Source organism: Vombatus ursinus, unplaced genomic scaffold, assembly GCF_900497805.2.
Source record: "Vombatus ursinus unplaced genomic scaffold, bare-nosed wombat genome assembly UNPS02014801.1, whole genome shotgun sequence".
In the NCBI taxonomy this organism is placed as follows: Eukaryota; Metazoa; Chordata; class Mammalia; order Diprotodontia; family Vombatidae; genus Vombatus; species Vombatus ursinus.
The window spans coordinates 13,199,784-13,217,296 of NW_020954579.1; the positions used below are offsets into that span (position 1 = coordinate 13,199,784).

Here is a 17,513-nt window from a genome sequence, read left to right on the forward strand (position 1 = left end):
ACACACACACACACACACACACACACACACACACACACACACACACATACATATACAAATTATTCCCATGTCTATATATCTAACCAGCCTCTCCCAACTCCAGTCCCACATTACCAATCGCTTACTAGATATTTCAAATGGGATGTCTCATAGGCATCTCAAGCCCAAGATGTCCAAAACTGAACTCATTAAATTTTCCACAAAGTCCCAACACACCTCTGAACTTTCCCATCACTGTCAATCGCACCACCATGCTCCTGGTTAGCCACCTTCTCAACACTGGTGTCTCCCTCAATTCCTCACTCTCATTCACCCCACATATCCACTGCCACATCTTGTCTCGTCTGTCTCTACAACATTTCTCATATAGGCCCTTCCTCTTAACTCATACAACCACCGCCTTAGATTAAGGCCTTGTTACCTCTCACCTAGATTACTATGACACCTATCTGGGCTCTCTGCCCCAACTCCCTAACAACCAGTCCAATCCATTCTCTACGAAGCTGCCAAAGTGACTTTGCTAACATACGTGTCTGATCACGTCCCCTGCTTTCTCAATAAATTCCAGTGGCTCCCTATTACCTCCACCATCAGATAAATACTCTATTTATCACTTACAGCTCTGCACAGCCCAGTCTATTCCTACCTTTCCTGACTTCTTACTTATTACTCCCCTCCACAAACTCTAAGATCCAGCCATCCTGGCCTTTGTATTCTTCACATATCTTCTCCATCACCAGTCTCCACACCTTTGCACTGGTTCTTCCCTTATGCCTGAAATGCACTTCCTCTTTAGCTTTCCTCAAGGAATCCCTGATTTCCTTCAAGATTCAAATCAGTGCCACCTTCTCCCTGAAACCTTTCTGGATCTGTGCCCTTCCCACCTCCAACCCCCTCCCAAGCTTCTATGATACTTGCAAAGCTACCTTGCATTCATTATGTATATGCTATCTATATGTTTATATATATGTGTGTTGTTGCCTCAAATAAAATGTGAGCTCTGAGTGGATTAGGACAGCAAGTGATTGTTGGGAATTGAGTGAACCACACTGACTCCATCTTGTGACTCAATTCTGGAGCTAGCTCAGTTCCCTTCCTATTCAATGATGGGTCTAGTCCAACTTCTGTCTTGTAAGAAAACTTTATTCAATTGTGAGGATTGTGAGAAAACACTACTGCATTGTTTAAACCTAGCCTGTATGTCTCTACCTACTGCTTAGAGACCCTTAATTAAGGAACTAGGTTATGCTGACCAGAAACCCAGTCAGATCCACAGACTGATGCAAGGAGTTTTCTCACAATTATACATCTCAAGCAACTCATAGGTCTTATCTAAAAACTGGCCCTGTGCTGTTCAATGTTATTGTTCCTTTGTTCCTTTGATTGAACACAGAAACTTGATGGAAGTGGGATACCTCTTTTTCTGATTTTAGGGAACTGCACCTGTTCACTCTCCCCCTCGCAACTTGGAAAGTCTCTAATCTTTCCTCCAATTAGAAATCTGATTACCTAATTTTATACCCTGGTTAATTGTTTTCTTTTAATTAATTGGTCTTACTTGATTAAGACCAGCTAGGTGGTACAGTGGATAGAGTGCTCAGCCTAAAGTCAGGAAGACTCATCTTTCTAAGTTCAAATCTGGCTTTGGAGACTTACTAGCTTTGTGACCCTAGGCAAGTCACTCAACCCTGTTTGCCTCAGTTTCCTCATTTGTAAAAGAAGCTGGAGAAGGAAATGCAAAAACTACTTCAGTATCTTTGCCAAGAAATGGGATCATAAAGAGTTGGATATGATTGAAACGACTCAACCAAAACATTTGATTAATTGTTTTTTTTAATGCATAAAAATCTGTCTCTTCCTGTGTTTGAGGTCCAGTGCCAAAGCTGAGGGGACTGGAACTTATTTGTTATGCAATTGGCACACACTGCTTAATAAATCAACATGCTCGGAAGCTCAAAACTTTCTTTCCTCAGTCATTTTCATCTTTCACCAGCCACAACTCCTTCAAGACAGGGATTATACCAAACATCTCAAATATTACTTCCTACATAAAGCCTCTCTTGATCACAACTCACATTCTCCCCCACCCCCCAAATCCTTTCTAAATACTTTCTATTTATATTTTTGTATGTGGAATATCCTTGAACCTCTCCACGCTAGCTGTGATGGTGCCTGGTCCTGACACCGAGCCCTGGAGAACTTGACATGAAAGGGTTATTCAAGCCTAGAACAATAACAACAACAACAATATAGCTAGCATTTATGTAGCACCTACTATGTGCCAGGCACTATGCTTATCGCCTTACAAATATTATCTCATTTTATTCTCACAACAACCCTGTGAGGTAGGTGCTATTATTATTCGCACTTTACAGGTGAGGAAACTGAGGTTAAGTGACTTGCCCAGGGTCACAAAGTGTGTATGTCTAAGGTGTCTGAGGCTAGATTTGAACTCAGGTCTTCCTGATTCTAGGCCCAGTGCTCTATCCACTAGACCACCTAGCTGCAAGTCATTTTACTTTTGTGTCTCAGTTTCCTTGTATGTAAAATGAAGAAGCTAGACTCCATGGCCTATAAGGTCCCTTCCAGTTCTAAATCTATGACATAAGTTTCCTCAAATTGTGTAATTCATCGGAACTGGGAAAGGGTGTGTCCAACTTACTTTAAATATAACTCTGAAAAACACAAAATACCAATGTGACAAAGTCAGTTATATGGAAACACTAATGTAATTAGTCTGAAAACTAACTAAATTATGCTACAGGACTTTTTACTCATTTTTCTCTAGATAGACCCAGGGACAAGACAACAAACATTGAAAATGATAACCATGGAAAGGGGATGGAGAATCAGAGGGATGGAGCCTTAATGTTACTATATTCACTTTACTAAGTCCAAGTGACTTTCAGGAAAGGAACACTTAGGGGGCATCTAGGTGGCAGCTAGGTGGCTCAATAGATAGAGCACCAGCCCTGGAGTCAGGAGGACCTGAGTTCAAATTTGGCCTCAGATGAAATACTTGACACTGACCCCAGGCAAGTCACTTAACCCCAATTGCCTCACCAAAAAAAAAAAAAAAGGGAAAGGAGCACTTCACAAATCTTATTCATCCAAGTATGTGACTCTGTTTCCCTCAGATACAGTTTCAATATATGTCTCTATTAAAATGGCAAATGATTCCAGTATCTTTGCCAAGAAAACCCATGAACCGTACTGATGTGATATGGTCCATGGGATCACAAAGAGTGGGACATGACTGAACAACTGAATAATAACAACAAAATGTTATAAAAACATATTAACAGCATAATGTGTTTTATAATAATAGTAGTAGGATCTCCATTTCAAAAGACAATATGGTGCTTTACAGTTTACAAAGCACTTTATTACAAAAAACCTGTGAGGTACAGGAAATGCAAATATTTTTATTCCTATTTTATAGAAAAGGAAACCGAGGCTCAGGGAGATTGTGACTTGCCCACAGTCAGTCAGTAAATACTTATTAAGTACCTACTATGTGTTAGGCTCTGTGCTGAGTGCTGGAGATACAAAGAAAAGAGGAAAAGCAAACAAAAACCACTCCCTGCTTTCAAGGAGCTTACAATCTAATAGGTGGAGACAACATGCAAGAAATTGTGTCTGAGCAAGATATACACAGGATTAACTGGAGAGAGTCAAGAGGAGAAAGGCACTAGAGTTAAGGAGGATCAGAAAAGGCTCCCTAAAAGGCATGGATGGCTTTAATTTGAAGGAAGCCAAAGGAAGACAGGAAGCTGAGGCTGGAGGGAGAGCAGGCCTATTCTTTGTATAGGGTGCTACCTCTCCCATCTTCACGTCCTTACTCAGGTTATCCTCGATGCTTGCAAGGAAGGGACTCACCTCCAGTGATGTCATCAGATTCATTAGATTTCATCAAATCTCATCTCCAAGGCCACCTCCTACATGGAGTCTTTTGTGTATGCCTCCAATTGCAAGCGCCTCCTCCCCAAAATTATGTTTTTGATTCATTTAAATGTGTACATGTTATCCCTGCCTCCTCCTCCGCATCCCACAATAAGGGCAGCTAGGTGGTACAGTGGACATCGTGCTCAGCCTGGAGTCAGGAAGACTCATCTTCATGAGTCCAAATTCAGCCTCAGACATTTACTAGCTGTGTGACCCTGCGCAAGTCGTTTCACCCTGTTTGCCTCAATTTCCTCATCTGTAAAATGAGCTGGAGAAGGAAATGGCAAACTACTCTAGTATCTTTGCCAAGAAAACACCAAATGGAGTCACAGAGAGTCAGGTACATCGGAAATGACTCAATAACAAACTATTTCCCCCCACCCCCTCATAGAATATAAGTACCTTGAGGTCAGGGACTAGGTTGCTTTTGTTTTTTAAATCTCTGTATCTCTAAACTCCTTTCCTAGCACTGTGCCATACAGCAGCCCCTAATTAAATACAAACTTAATGAATGAAAAGGCAGATAAGGCGTCAAACCCAAGTTTTCTAAATTTACTTGAGGTAGGGGGTTGGGAGGGGCAGGAAACTTCACAGAGGGTTACCTCGAGCTCTATGGATTATCGAACAAATATAATGAGCAAGGTCACCCAAGCACAAGAGGCACTTTCTTGATACACTTCAAAAACCATGTTTTGAACACTTTCATGGATATGGAAGTTCACACTCCCCTCCAATGAAACACCTTAGAACCCCTTTAATCTGTAATTTAGCAGCTACAGAAATTAGCAGTATAGGAGACGACAGGAGGGAAGGAGAGAATTTGGAATTCAAAATTAAAAAAAAAAACAAAAGTTAAAAATTGTCTTTTCATGTAACTGGGGAAAAAATAAAGTATTAAATCATAAAAAAAACAATTAGCAGTACATCAAGAATTGCTGAGGCCCAAAAAACATCACCTTGTAGCCAATCTAGTAATGAGACTTTCCTAAATTCCTCAGGCTGGTCCTCAGGTGAGAGGATACAGTACATCTCCAGGCCATCCTCCCAACCAGGCCAACTCAACAGCAGGTGCCAGTTTGGTTTCCCATATGAGAAGCCAAGGACACCTTCACACCACCATAAGGCATGAGATTTGGGGGGAGGTCAACAATCACAGCTCCCTCCAATCTAATGAGAGCTCCTTGCATACAGGTACTATATCCTCAGCCCTTTGCACAGGGTCTGGCACACAGTAAGTGTTTAATAAATATTGTTGGGTTGAATTTAATTAAACAAAGCCCACTGTCACCATGGAACAAGTTGGGCCTAGATGATCTCTAATGTTTCTTCCTACTCTAACATTCTAGAATTATAAATATCTATTACGTATTATACCCAATGCTGTACATAAAAAAAGAGAAGTGGAAGCTACCACTTCAGTCTTCCAAGAGAACACAAATCCTATCTGGGAGTCCACAACTACATGTGCTACTACTAACTGGCACTGCAACTTTGACTCATTCCATTTCAGATCTGGGCAAGGTCACTCCTTCTTAGGCAGCCCACCCACCCCCTCATCAAGGGTTCACCTGATTTAGTAAGGACACCAAGAGATCAGATCTAGGCCTTGTGCAGCTCAGAACTCCCAAGCTTTAGCCTCCAGGCATGTGCCACCTGAAATTTTCTTCCTTCCTCCCTTTCTCCTTCCCTTCCTTCCTTCCTTCTTTCCTTCCTTCCTTCCTTCCTTCCCTCCCTTCTTACCTTACTTCCCTCCCTCTCTCCCAGAGGCAACTGGAGCGAAGTGACTTGCCCAGGGTCAAACAGCTAGTAAGTATCTGAGGTCACATTTGAACTCCAAGACCAGTGCTCTATCCATCTTTCTTCCTTCCTTTCTTTCCTTCTTTTCTTTCTTTCTTTCTCTTTCTCTTTCTTTCTTCCTTTTCTTTCTTCCTTTCTCTGCATCACAATATAATTAGTTCCCTTTGTAATACCATGTGTTTTATTTTGTTCATTTCAAACCATTACTCTGAGGAGGGGTCCACAGGCTAGACTGAACTCCTAGAGAACAGGGATTGTTGTTGCCTTTCTTTGTTCCCTCGGCATTTAACACAGTGCCTGGCACGTGGTAGGTGTGTAATAAATTCTTGTTGACTAACCAGTCTGCCAAAGGGGTCCAGGACACAAAAAAAGGTTCAGAATCCTCTCTTTAAGAGAATCCTTCACATATTCAAGGATCAGCAATGCAAAGAACAGGCCTCTCTCACTAATAACCACACTAATAAAACCTCCTTCCCTATTCTTCAGCAGCAACAAAGAGAAAGCAAGTTAAGTTTCTGGTGCAAGAGCTAGGAATTAGGAGGTAAATGTGAGAAAGGAAAAACTCAGAAAATCCCTTCAATGAGAAAAGAGACAAGAAACTATTTTAATAATATTAATAAGTCACATTTATATAGCCCTTTAAGATTTGCAAAACACTATAAATGTTGTCTTACTTGATCTTCATAATAACCCCAGGAGGTAGGTGCTATTATTATCCCCATTTTATAGATGAGGAGACCAAGGCAAATAGAGGTTAAGTAACTTGCCCAGGGTCACCCAGCTAGTAAATGTCTGGAATGGGATTTTAACTCAGGTCTTCCTGACTCCAAATCTAGCACTCTTACCCACTGTGACACCTTTCTCAACCTCCCTCCCTTCAGCTGAAATCATCAGCAAGGACAAGAAAGATTCCTCTTCCCCACAGCATCCCTCCATAGTTACATGCCCACAGGAAGTAAACCAAATGCAAGAAAGGCATCCAAGACACAAATCAGGAACTGGAATCACATCTACCACGACAAGAGGAAGAGTTGAGAACACTGACAAGTTGGAATGTGTCCAGAGACGGCAACCAGAATGTTGGAGAGTAAGGCAGGACTTGAACTCATATGAGGAACAGCTGAAGAAACTGAAGCCTTATAGCTTGGTGTTTTTTTTAATTTCATTTTTATTTTTAATTTATGAAATAAAACAAACATTTCCATAATACAGCACAGTAAAAAAAGACATGAAACTGCAAATCCTTTCAGCTTGTTTTGCTTGGCCCCAGGAAGCAGGACTAGGAGCAGAGAGCAAAGCTGCTGAGAGGCAGAGCTCCACTCAGCACAAGGGAAAAGGCACCCTCATTTAGAGTTGTCCAGAAGGGCTGTCTTGGAAAGTGGCAGATAGATCATCGAGAGTGGACGGCTTCCACAGGAAGCCACATGGCCACTTTCTGGGGATGTTGGAGGGGAGATTCATGCTTCTAGTAAGGGCTAGATGAGATGACCCTTTTAACCCTGTGATTCTACAATGATACGATTATATGAGAATTCATCCTGAGCAGATGGGTCAAAGTTCATCTCTTCTTTAGACCATCATGGCTCTGAATCCTCTCCTTCAATACTCCGCCCCTTTTGGTAGCAGGGCTCACATGATTCCCTACATTTCCAATTTAATCCAAGAAGCATTTATAAGTTGCCCACTATGTTGGAGGCACTGTGATACAAAGGCCAAAAAAGAAGGAAAAAAACTAGTCCTCACCCTCCAGAGACATTACAATCTACTCCAATATTTTCTATAGGACTCAATCTTAGTCTTTTTTCTTACTTTGCCTTTTTTGTATCTTCATCACTTAGCACAGTGCATGGCTTATAGTAGGTGCTTAATAAATGCTTGTTGACTGATCACCTAGATAACTATGTAGGACATTTAAGCACCTCAAAACACAGAAAATATGCACCAAAGATTAATCATTCCACTTCATATGAGTGGAGTTTCACACTAACAAAGGAACAATGGACTTGTTAGGGAGACTTGAAAAGAGAAAATTAATGATTAGGTCTGAAGAACAGAGCTCACTGCTAATGTCTCATGGCCTAAGATAAATCAGGTGGGGATACTGTCTTCCACTAATCACCTTGGGACCCTTTTATACTAAATACAAAATGTTTGGATGCTGGAAAGCAGCTTTCCTTTGGGGGGAAAAAAAGGTTGATTCCTTTCTGAATCTCCCCTCCTTCTAAATCACCAAATTTATCTACATATTAATCAAAGGATAACAAAGATATTCCAGACTGACTAGGTGGGATGGAGACATGAATGCAACAATGAACTAAATGAACAATTATTATTTTTTTATTTCTGGTAAAGAAAGCCTTATACCAGTCCCAACAGTAATAAGTCTTTTAACTTCCTAATGTAAAACAAAGCATTCAGGTACATTCATTACACAAAAGATGCACTCTGGCATTTCCTCAGTTAAGTAATAACAGTACTTACTGGGCAGCGATGTGGCTAAGTGGATAGAATGCCAGGCCTGGAGTCAGGAAAACCTGAGTTCAAATCTGGCTTCAGATACTCATTAGCTATGTGACCCTGGGCAAGTCACTTTACCCTGTTTGCCTCAAGTTTCCTCATCTGTAAAATGAGCTGGGGAAAGACATGATAAGCTACTCCAGTATCTCTGCCAATAAAACCCCAAATTAGGTCATCAAGGGTTAGACATGACTGAAATGACTGAACAACAAGAAAAATTTCCTCAGTTACGTAATAACGACAGCCCCTCAAAATGCATATAGTGATTTAAGGTTTGCAAAATGATTTATGTATATATTGTTGATCCTCACTACAACCCAGTAAAATAGGTGCTATTATTATCCCTACTTTACAAATGAGGAAACTAAGGCTCAGAGAAAATATATAACTTGCTTACGATCATACAGGTATTAAGTATGAAAGGCAGCATTTGAACCCAGTCCTCCTGACTTCCAGTCCAGTACTCTTTCCTGCAATACTCAGTTACTGCTCAGAAAGCAGCACAGTGAGATTTAAGAATTCATATTTAGTTTCCAAAAAACAATTAAATCAATGACCCACGCTGGAGGGAGCTGCCATTGCAGTTGAAAGTGACCACCAACTGTGAGAAAGGAAACACCTCTGATTGACAGATAAAAGTGTGTGCTAAAGAAACTTCTCTGTGGCTTTCTTTGTATACCCAGTGTTTAGCACAGTGTCCGCTACCATAGTAAGAGCTTAATAAATGCTTCTTGACTGATTAGTTAAAGGGGAAAACTGGCAACTTGGAGACTTAATAATAAAACCCACAGCATCAGTTTTATGGATCTTGAGAATCATTAAACCGACTCTATGCACTGACTACTCTTGAGTGTCCTACTGAGTTGGAGCAAGTCTTGTTTCTGTTCAGTTGTGTGCAACTCTCTGAGACCTCATTTCAGGTTTTCTTGGCAGAGAAACAGGAGAGGTTTGCCATTTCCTTCTCCAGTTCATTTTACAGATGAGGAAACTGAGGCAAACAGGGTGAAGTGACTTGCCCAGGGTCACACAGCTAGTATGTGTCTAAGGCTGGATTTGAACTCGGGTCTTCTTTACTTTCATAGGCACTCCTCACCCACCCATATCAGATTCAAAGCGGCCCAGGAGCCACTGGGAACAATTCAGCCCTTTAAGTTCTGAAATATACAATATCTATTATAGAGTCAATAACTTCATGATAAAGTTGTTGTTCAGTCATTTCAGTCATGTCTGACTCTTCATGACCTCATTTGGGGTTTCTTGGCAAAGAGCGGTTTGCCATTTCCTTCTCTAGCTCACTTTACAGATGAGGAAACTAAGGCAAACAGTGTGAAGTGGCTTGCCCAGGGTTACACAGCTAATAAGTGTCTGAGGCCAGATTTGAACTCAGACCTTTGTGACTCCAGGCCCGGAGCTCTATCCATTGTACTGTCCAGCTACCCTGAGTTGGCACTCTGTTTAGTCTTCAATCTCAGAGCCCCCAGGAGCACAGGCACCCATATCCATTCCCAAGACAAGGGCTTCCTGTTTAAACATCTTCAAATGTAATTCGGATGTGCTTAACCTCATTAAAATTTGAGTTTGGCTTCTGTTATTTTCCCAGTGGCACTGAAGACACTGGAAGCATCTAAAAGAACTGGAACTGTTTGGAAGGGTCTGCCTGGCCCAGAGGGCAGAACTGGGAGGCACCTTTCAGCTCAATGTCCCAACAAGCTCCTCAGAGCTAATTGAGAAATTCCATCTCTTCTGTTACATAGTATATACCTAACACATTCTACTGGACATGGGAACCTCTAACCAGGTATCTCAGGCCAAAAATGCTCCCTGCTTTAAAAAGTAAATTTAATGAGATTTAAGGTTTTCATTGCTAGGAAAGGCCACACCAAGTAGGTTCAAAACAGTAAGAAATATACATCAGCATAGCCACATCCGGCACAAAACCTGGTTAAGTGGCTAAAACCAACCTGCTACTACACAATTTACATACTCAGCTTTTTCTCCTAGAAACAATGAAATCTAGAATAAGAGAAACCTTCACTCACATCACTGGACCTTAATTAAATTTCTCAAATTCTTCCTTTAAGAGGCAGGCTCTGGAATCTCAATGAAAGAAAATTACTATATTGAGCTGAGTATAGTAAACAAGAGAAGACAGGGGCTGTGCTCAAGGTGTGTGGGTGAATAATGGTATGCGTTACGTTGGGGAAGCTCAGTGTGAAGCAGTTTCTTAAAAACTGCAGCTTTTTGTTGTACAAATAGAGGGTGCTGGGAGAAAATGTCATTGTTAGAGAGATTTTCTCCCTCTAAAATATTAAAATGGAATTGTGGATGTATTTTTTTAAAAATATGATCTTTTTTTGGTATGAAAAATGTGTTTACTGTCTTGCTGACTCCCAAGCTTCTCCCTAATTTCTGGAAGAACCAGAATATTCCATCAGCATATTTAAAAGTGTTCTCTGGCCAAATAAATTTCATACAATGTGAAAGTTGTGGAGGAAAGAAAAGCGACAGTCACACAGGGGTGTGTCCATTCTTTAGGCCTAATCCAGGGTGTTCTATCTATAAAGGATGAAAATAAGTTGGAAAAAGTGAGAACCCTAAAAAGGAAAGGAATCCATAGAGGTAGTGTAGCATAACAGACAGAAAGGTGGCTGAGAAATCAAAAAGACCTGGGGTTCAAGATTCCCTTCTGACACATACCACCCAGGCAAATCACTAAACATCTCAGTTTCAATTTGCTAAAATCTTAAATTTCAAAGAAGGTGCCAGTATGCATTGGTAGAGGGAAGTTCCTCATAGGAAGCTCCAAAAATCGCAGATCTGGTTCAGTTAAATAAAAAAAAAAAGATGTCCACATGTCACTCTTCTGGGCATAATATTTTCAATCTTTTGCAGAGAAGGGAATTCAAAAGCTTAAGGAAATCAAGTTTAGTTGAACTACTGTCCAAAGGTTTTCATGTCAAAGGCAGAGCACATGTTAACACAATTCAGAGCTCAGTGGTTGCTTGGACCACCGTGGTAGAGTTAGGTCTGTGCACAGCGTTCCCCTGGGCACTCATCCTTGAGAATATTAATAACTTTGGTTCCTAGGAACCACCAAGGTTACAAAGGGTCAGGTATGCCCCTTCTTCTTTGGACATGTGGACAGCAACAGGGCTAGTCACTGATGCGCTCAGGGGACGTGCTGTAACTTTTTAAAATCAGTAAATATTTTTCTTCTGAGAATGCTAATACATTTTATTGATGAAAGAACATTCTCTGTGCTCAAGAAGGTAAGCAGTCAGAGACCAGGGGTGGGGAGGGAAAAAACAAAAGAACAGGTTGGCTGGACCATTGCCTATGCCAAGTCAGCATTAACACTGAACAGGGAATATTCTGAAAGCCCCTAAACCTAGGCCTGGCATGACTTTTCTCAAGAAAACAAGTCCATGTATCAGGTATCTTCCCATTTCTCTGAAATGTCTCTAAATGTCACCAGTTATATAAATAGGTTTAAAAGATGGAAAATTAAAGAAAGTTAAATTAGACATAACAAGCTCAGTATTTTATTTTTGACTCTTCAGTGAACTGCTCTTTCTCCCCTTATCTTTTTCTTTTTCATTAAAAGGAATGGCCCTTTGCACTGGGGAATGAGGAGACGTTTAGAAATGAAGGTCATGTGAAAATAGATGAGATCAACAAAAATTTTAAAAGAAAACAAAACAATTTGGAATAACACAAGAAATGTCATTAAGCTGTTCCTATCCTTTTTGACCCAGAGATTCTATTATTAGACATATGCCCAAGAAGGTCCAAGAGAGAAAGGTCCTATATGGAGCAAGACATTTATAGCAACTTTCTTAGTGGTAGCAAAAAAATCTCTGGAAACAAAAATGGGAGTCCATCGATGGGGGGATGGTTGAACAAACAGTGGCACATTAATATCATGGAATATTGTTGCACTGACATTTTAAAAAGCTTGGCAAAGGAAGTGACAGAGAACAATGTCAGCAGAACTAACAGCACCACGTATACAAGGACCACAACAACGTAAAAGAAAATAGGAATAGAAATAGGAATCTAGGTCATCACAATGGCCAATCTTGCCCCCAGAGGACTGACGGAACACATCTCCTCTTTGTAGATATGTGGTGGACTACATGTATAAAATTAGGCATACAATGTCAAACATGGTCATTGTGTTTGTTTTGCTTAACTGTATGCAAGGAGGACAAGAAAGAAAGGAAGAAAAGTAGGAAGGAGGGAAGGAAGGAAGGAAGGAAGGAGGGGTGGAAGAAAGGAAGTAAACAAGTATTAGGTTCCTGCCCTGTGCCAAATGAACATCTAGTGGTATAATGGATTGAGCACCTGGAATCAGGAAGACCTGAGTTTAAATCTGGCCTCAGATACTTACTAGCTTTGTGACCCTGGGCAAGTCACTTCACCCTGTTTGCCTCAGTTTCCTCATCTATAAAATGAGCTGGAGAGGAAAATGGCAAACCACTCCAGTAACTTTGCCAAGAAAACCCCAAATGGGGTCATGAAGAGCTGGATAAGACTGAAACAACCAAACAACAACAAAAACTATGTGCCGGGCATTGTGCTAAGTGCTTTACAAATATTATGTCAATCTGACTTCATGACAACTTTGAGAGAGAGGCACTCATGATCCCCCCCAAAAGAAGCTGTTTTGACAGATAAATGGAGATTAAGCAACTCAGAGCACGCCAAGATGATGATTCAATTCAAATTCAAGAGACAGACAGATTAAAAGACTTGCTGAGGGTCACACGGCTAATAAGTGTCTGCGAAATGATAATATTGTGAAGGACAAAAAAAGCAGGAATAAAATATATTTTAAAAAATTAAAAGCACTTTCATAAACCTGACAATTCTATCATTTTAAAAAGCCACAGTAGCAGTTATACAAACACAAAGGTTAAACAGATGTAAACAGAACCAACCAATCACATTCTAAATGCGCAAACCATCTTTCATGCATCAGAAAAAGTAATTAAACTACTGCTGGCCACTATTAAATCATCTTCAGGACTGATCCATCTCCTCACCACCATTCCCTTTCTCCTTTATGAAACATCTTTATTAAATGGTTCACCCCTGTTCACTTTCTTCTCAACAGCCCAACAAAATGCCCATCTCATCCCAGGGCTAACTCCAAATTACCTTCTTTTAAAGTCCATTTGGTTGAGCCGGTCCTCTTGCTCACAGCATGCAGACTTCCATCCAAAGTCGAAACAAATAACAAGGTCTCAGGAAGGGTCACAGTGCTGGTACTTCCAGAACTCTGAAAGGGCAGGGAGAAAACATTTCATAAGCACCCTTCTTCATTTTGATTCATCATAAAGTCACAGCCCCCTCCCCCCTACTCCCAGTGCTAAAGCCAAAAGATGGCCAATTTAATGCTAGCCAAACTCCTTTGTACAGCTCTTAGCACAGTGCCTGGCACATAGTAGGTGCTTAATGAATGTTTAGTGACTGATAGATGAGGGAATGAAGAACCTTTCAAACACTCCATGAAGATATGAAATTGGGTTCACAAAGTAGTGCCAGTGGAATAGGGAAACTGAGACAGCCACTGGTTAACAACCACTGGAAAGGGTGGGAGGGAAGGTTCTCGGTTTCTCTAAATTTCTCCTCTTTATGGGTTACCTTCTTAGCCAAAAGGGGATCATCTTGCAATGGCCACAGAGTTCAAGAATCTATTCATTTAGCAAGCATTTGTTAGAAACCTATTTTCTGCTAAGCTCTGAACCACAGCCTTAAAAAGCACGAGGTAAGATGGAAGAAAATAAGCATTTATTTAGTACCTAGTATGTTCCAGGCCCTGTGCTTAGTGCTTTCCAAATGTCACCTCATTTAATCCTCACAAAAGCCCCAAGGTAGGAGCTGTTAATATCCTCATTTTACAGTTGAGAAAATTGAGGCAAACAGAAGTGACTTGCCCAGTGTTACACAGCTAGTAAGTGTCTAAAATGTCTGGATTTGAACCCAGGTCTTCCTGACTCCAAGCCCAGCGCTGTCCGATGCAGAGTCTAGCTGCCTCATGGAACCCTTCTCAGAAATATGGTTTTAAATTCATGAAATCAAATATATAAGATTACAAAGGAAACTAGTCATACCTAAATAATGATACAGTGTATCTACACAGACTAGACATAGTGGGATGGAAATTTTTATTTCAAAGTAAAATTATAATATATAGTTGCAATTATTTATTCTTAAAAATACATTTGCGAAGGATCTATGAAGGATGCTATCCACCTCCAGAGAAAAAACTGATCAATAGAAGTATGCATAGTATGGTTTTACACACACACACACACACACACACACACACACGTCTGTGTCAAACAGTGGCCTTCTCTAGTGTAGGTGAGGAGGGACAGTGGCAGTTTAGAACTTAAAATGAAACAAAAAAATTAAATTAAATTTTAAAAAATACATTTACACAAATAGGTGAAGTTATGGCAAATCATAGTAAAATTGTAAAAAAAAAATTTTTAGTTATTTTTAAAATTCTTGTGAAAATTGAGACAACTGACATATCTGGTCCTTCTAATCTCTAATCTCTTAATGTGCAAGTTAAGTATTTTGCACATAGGGTATGCTACTATGGGGGGATACTACATACAGAAGTCCCCCAGGCCCAGGTTTTCTTTCTCCATGGAATCTAAACTAATCCTCTTCACCACCCCCCAAATCTCAATAGTTTCAAGTGATCTCTCTAGCCTCAAAAATCTCGTAGTTCTTTGTTTTACAGTTAACAGTTACTATACTTCTTATCTCCCCATTAGCCTGTAAGATCTGTATCTGATTTCATCTTTCTGTCTCCCCCAGGGCCTGGCACAGTGCCCAACAGAGAGTAGGCATTTAATATACATTTAATTTGAATCTAGACCCAAAAATAAATGAGCCTTCAACATCCATCTACAACATTTTAATTAATTAGATGCTACTAAACAGCCTCATCACAAGTCACAACCTAAAAATGATCTGTCATTTAAAAATGGCACCTGCACTGTGCTACTGTTGGTAAGGAAACAAGAAACTCCTGCTTAGAATGAGAGATTCTGAAACCACAGGTTGATCAATTATCTATGGTTGGCTGGTGAGATCAAATGAAACACTCATCCGCTTAGCCAAGGTGGTTTTCTCAACTGTCAAAAAAAAAAAAAAAGCTGTTTCGACAGATAAATGGAGATTAAGCAACTCAGAGCAAGCCGAGATGATGATTCAACACAATGTCCTTGGTGACATTAGAAACCACATCACAACTGGCAGCTTCTCTTATCCTTTTAACCTTTTCCAGTGTTCCAGAACCTGGGAAGGTACAAGGAATTATGAGGCGTCACCAGAAGGTCAGTCATACATTTTCAGTACTTAGCATTTAAAAAAAAAAGTTTAAATAACCATCAGGAGGGATGGCACAGTTAAGAAGAACAGAATATAAATTCTTGGAGGAAAAGGGATGTACCTGCTTGACCTTTCAGGTATAGAGCAACGTACTCAATTGACTTAGAGTGATGTAGAGAAATGAACACTGGATATGAAGTCCAAGGACCCAGGTTCAAATCTGGATTGCTACTTCTACTACCACCCGTGTGTCCTGGAACCTCTCTGGGTGCCAGTTCTCTCCTCTATAAAGTGAGGGATTTGGACTAGGTGACTGATGTCTAAGCTTCCTGCTAGGTCTTGGTTCTATGACTTACCTATGCCTCATTTTTTGTATAATGGATTAGATCACTTTACCATAAAATATGACTTTGGTCATTGACATTGGAAGACACATTGCTCTCCCACTGACCCTGACATAGCAACCGATCAAACATTTATGAAGCGCTTACTACGTGCCAGATACTGGCTTGACATATATGTAAATATATGGAAATAAATAATTAGAACATTCTGACTGTAAATCTTTTGGCAGCTGGAAGTCTAATTTCTGATTCATCCTCTTCAATAGGCAGGGCATGTGGAGGGTTGCCAATCCTGCCATGTTGGGTAGTGGTCTCCAGGAGAGAGACAGATGTAGGAGGGAAAGTAGGGGAAAGGTAGGGCCAGGAAATCAGGCTTAGCTTAACATTTCCCCAAGAGAAAAAGCTTAGTCTTCATGGAAGTAAGGGCACCACCACATTAAGCATTCTCTCCTACAAAATGAATGTGGCATAGTGGAAAGAGGGCATTTGGAGACAGGGGACCCGAGTTTACTTACTATCTGCCCTTACTACTGCTACTAGCTCTTAATCTCTCAATGTTCCCATCTACAAAATGAGGAAATTGGCCAAAATGGCCTTCAAGGGCAATTCTAGTGCTAAATCTATGAGCCTATGGATGGATACCCGCTCAAAAGACCTAAGGCAAAATGGTATAAAGGACAGTCCCTAGAGTCAGGATCAGAAATGAGGGGGATGGATGATTCCACAAGACACTAGTGTTACAGGAACAGGCAAACGACCTCCACTGTATCAGAAGTGAAGAAAGCTCTACTTACTGTAACAAATTCTGAAAAGCTACCAGAGGGGCAGCTAGGTAATGCAGTGGATAGAGCATGGGCCCTGGAGTCAAGAGGATCCGAGTTCAAATCCAGACTGAGACATAACACTCACTAGCTGTGTGACTCTGGGCATGTCACTTAACCTAAATTGCCCGCCCCCCCCCCCAAAAAAAAAGGAAGAAAGAAAGAAAAAAGAAAAGAAAAGCTACTAGGCAAGATGATATAATAGAAAAAACAGAAAATTTGGAATCAAGGGACTCAGATTCAAGTATAAGATTGATAACTTACTAGCTATGTGATCCCAGGGCAATGATTTTAACCTTTCTGAACCTTAGTTTTTCTCATCTGTTAAATGGGTATACTACCACTTGCCCTGGGATGCTATGAAGACAGCTCTTTGTGAACTTTAAAAAAGCTACCTGGGGGGCAGCTAGGTGGCGCAGTGGACACAGCACCAGCCCTGAAGTCAAATCCGGCCTCAGACCAAACACTTGACACTTACTAGCTGTGTGACCATGGGAAAGTCACTTAACCCTGATTGCCTCACCAAAAGAAAAAAAGAAAATAAAAAAGCAAAGCTACATAAAAGAGGTATTTAGTATTGCCACCATCATTTTTTTACATAGATCCTTCACATCCTATTGACTTCAAATCCAGGGTTGGTTTCTAGAGGGTTTACTCTGAGTATTGTCTAGTGCTCAGTACAGTGGTACATAATAGGTGCTTAATGCTTATTGACCGACTTCCAGAGGCTTTACCACCT

The 17,513-nt window shown here is 40.6% G+C and overlaps 1 protein-coding gene across 1 annotated transcript in view; it reads right to left on the reverse strand.

Moving 5' to 3' along the window:
• The window catches only part of ERN1 (endoplasmic reticulum to nucleus signaling 1), a 123,987-nt gene that overhangs the window by 75,149 nt on the left and 31,325 nt on the right, over nucleotides 1-17,513 (reverse strand). Inside the window, exon 2 of the mRNA XM_027873101.1 lies at nucleotides 13,420-13,540. Within this exon, the coding sequence (XP_027728902.1) occupies nucleotides 13,420-13,540 (121 nt within the window). The remainder of the gene's footprint in view (nucleotides 1-13,419; nucleotides 13,541-17,513) is intronic.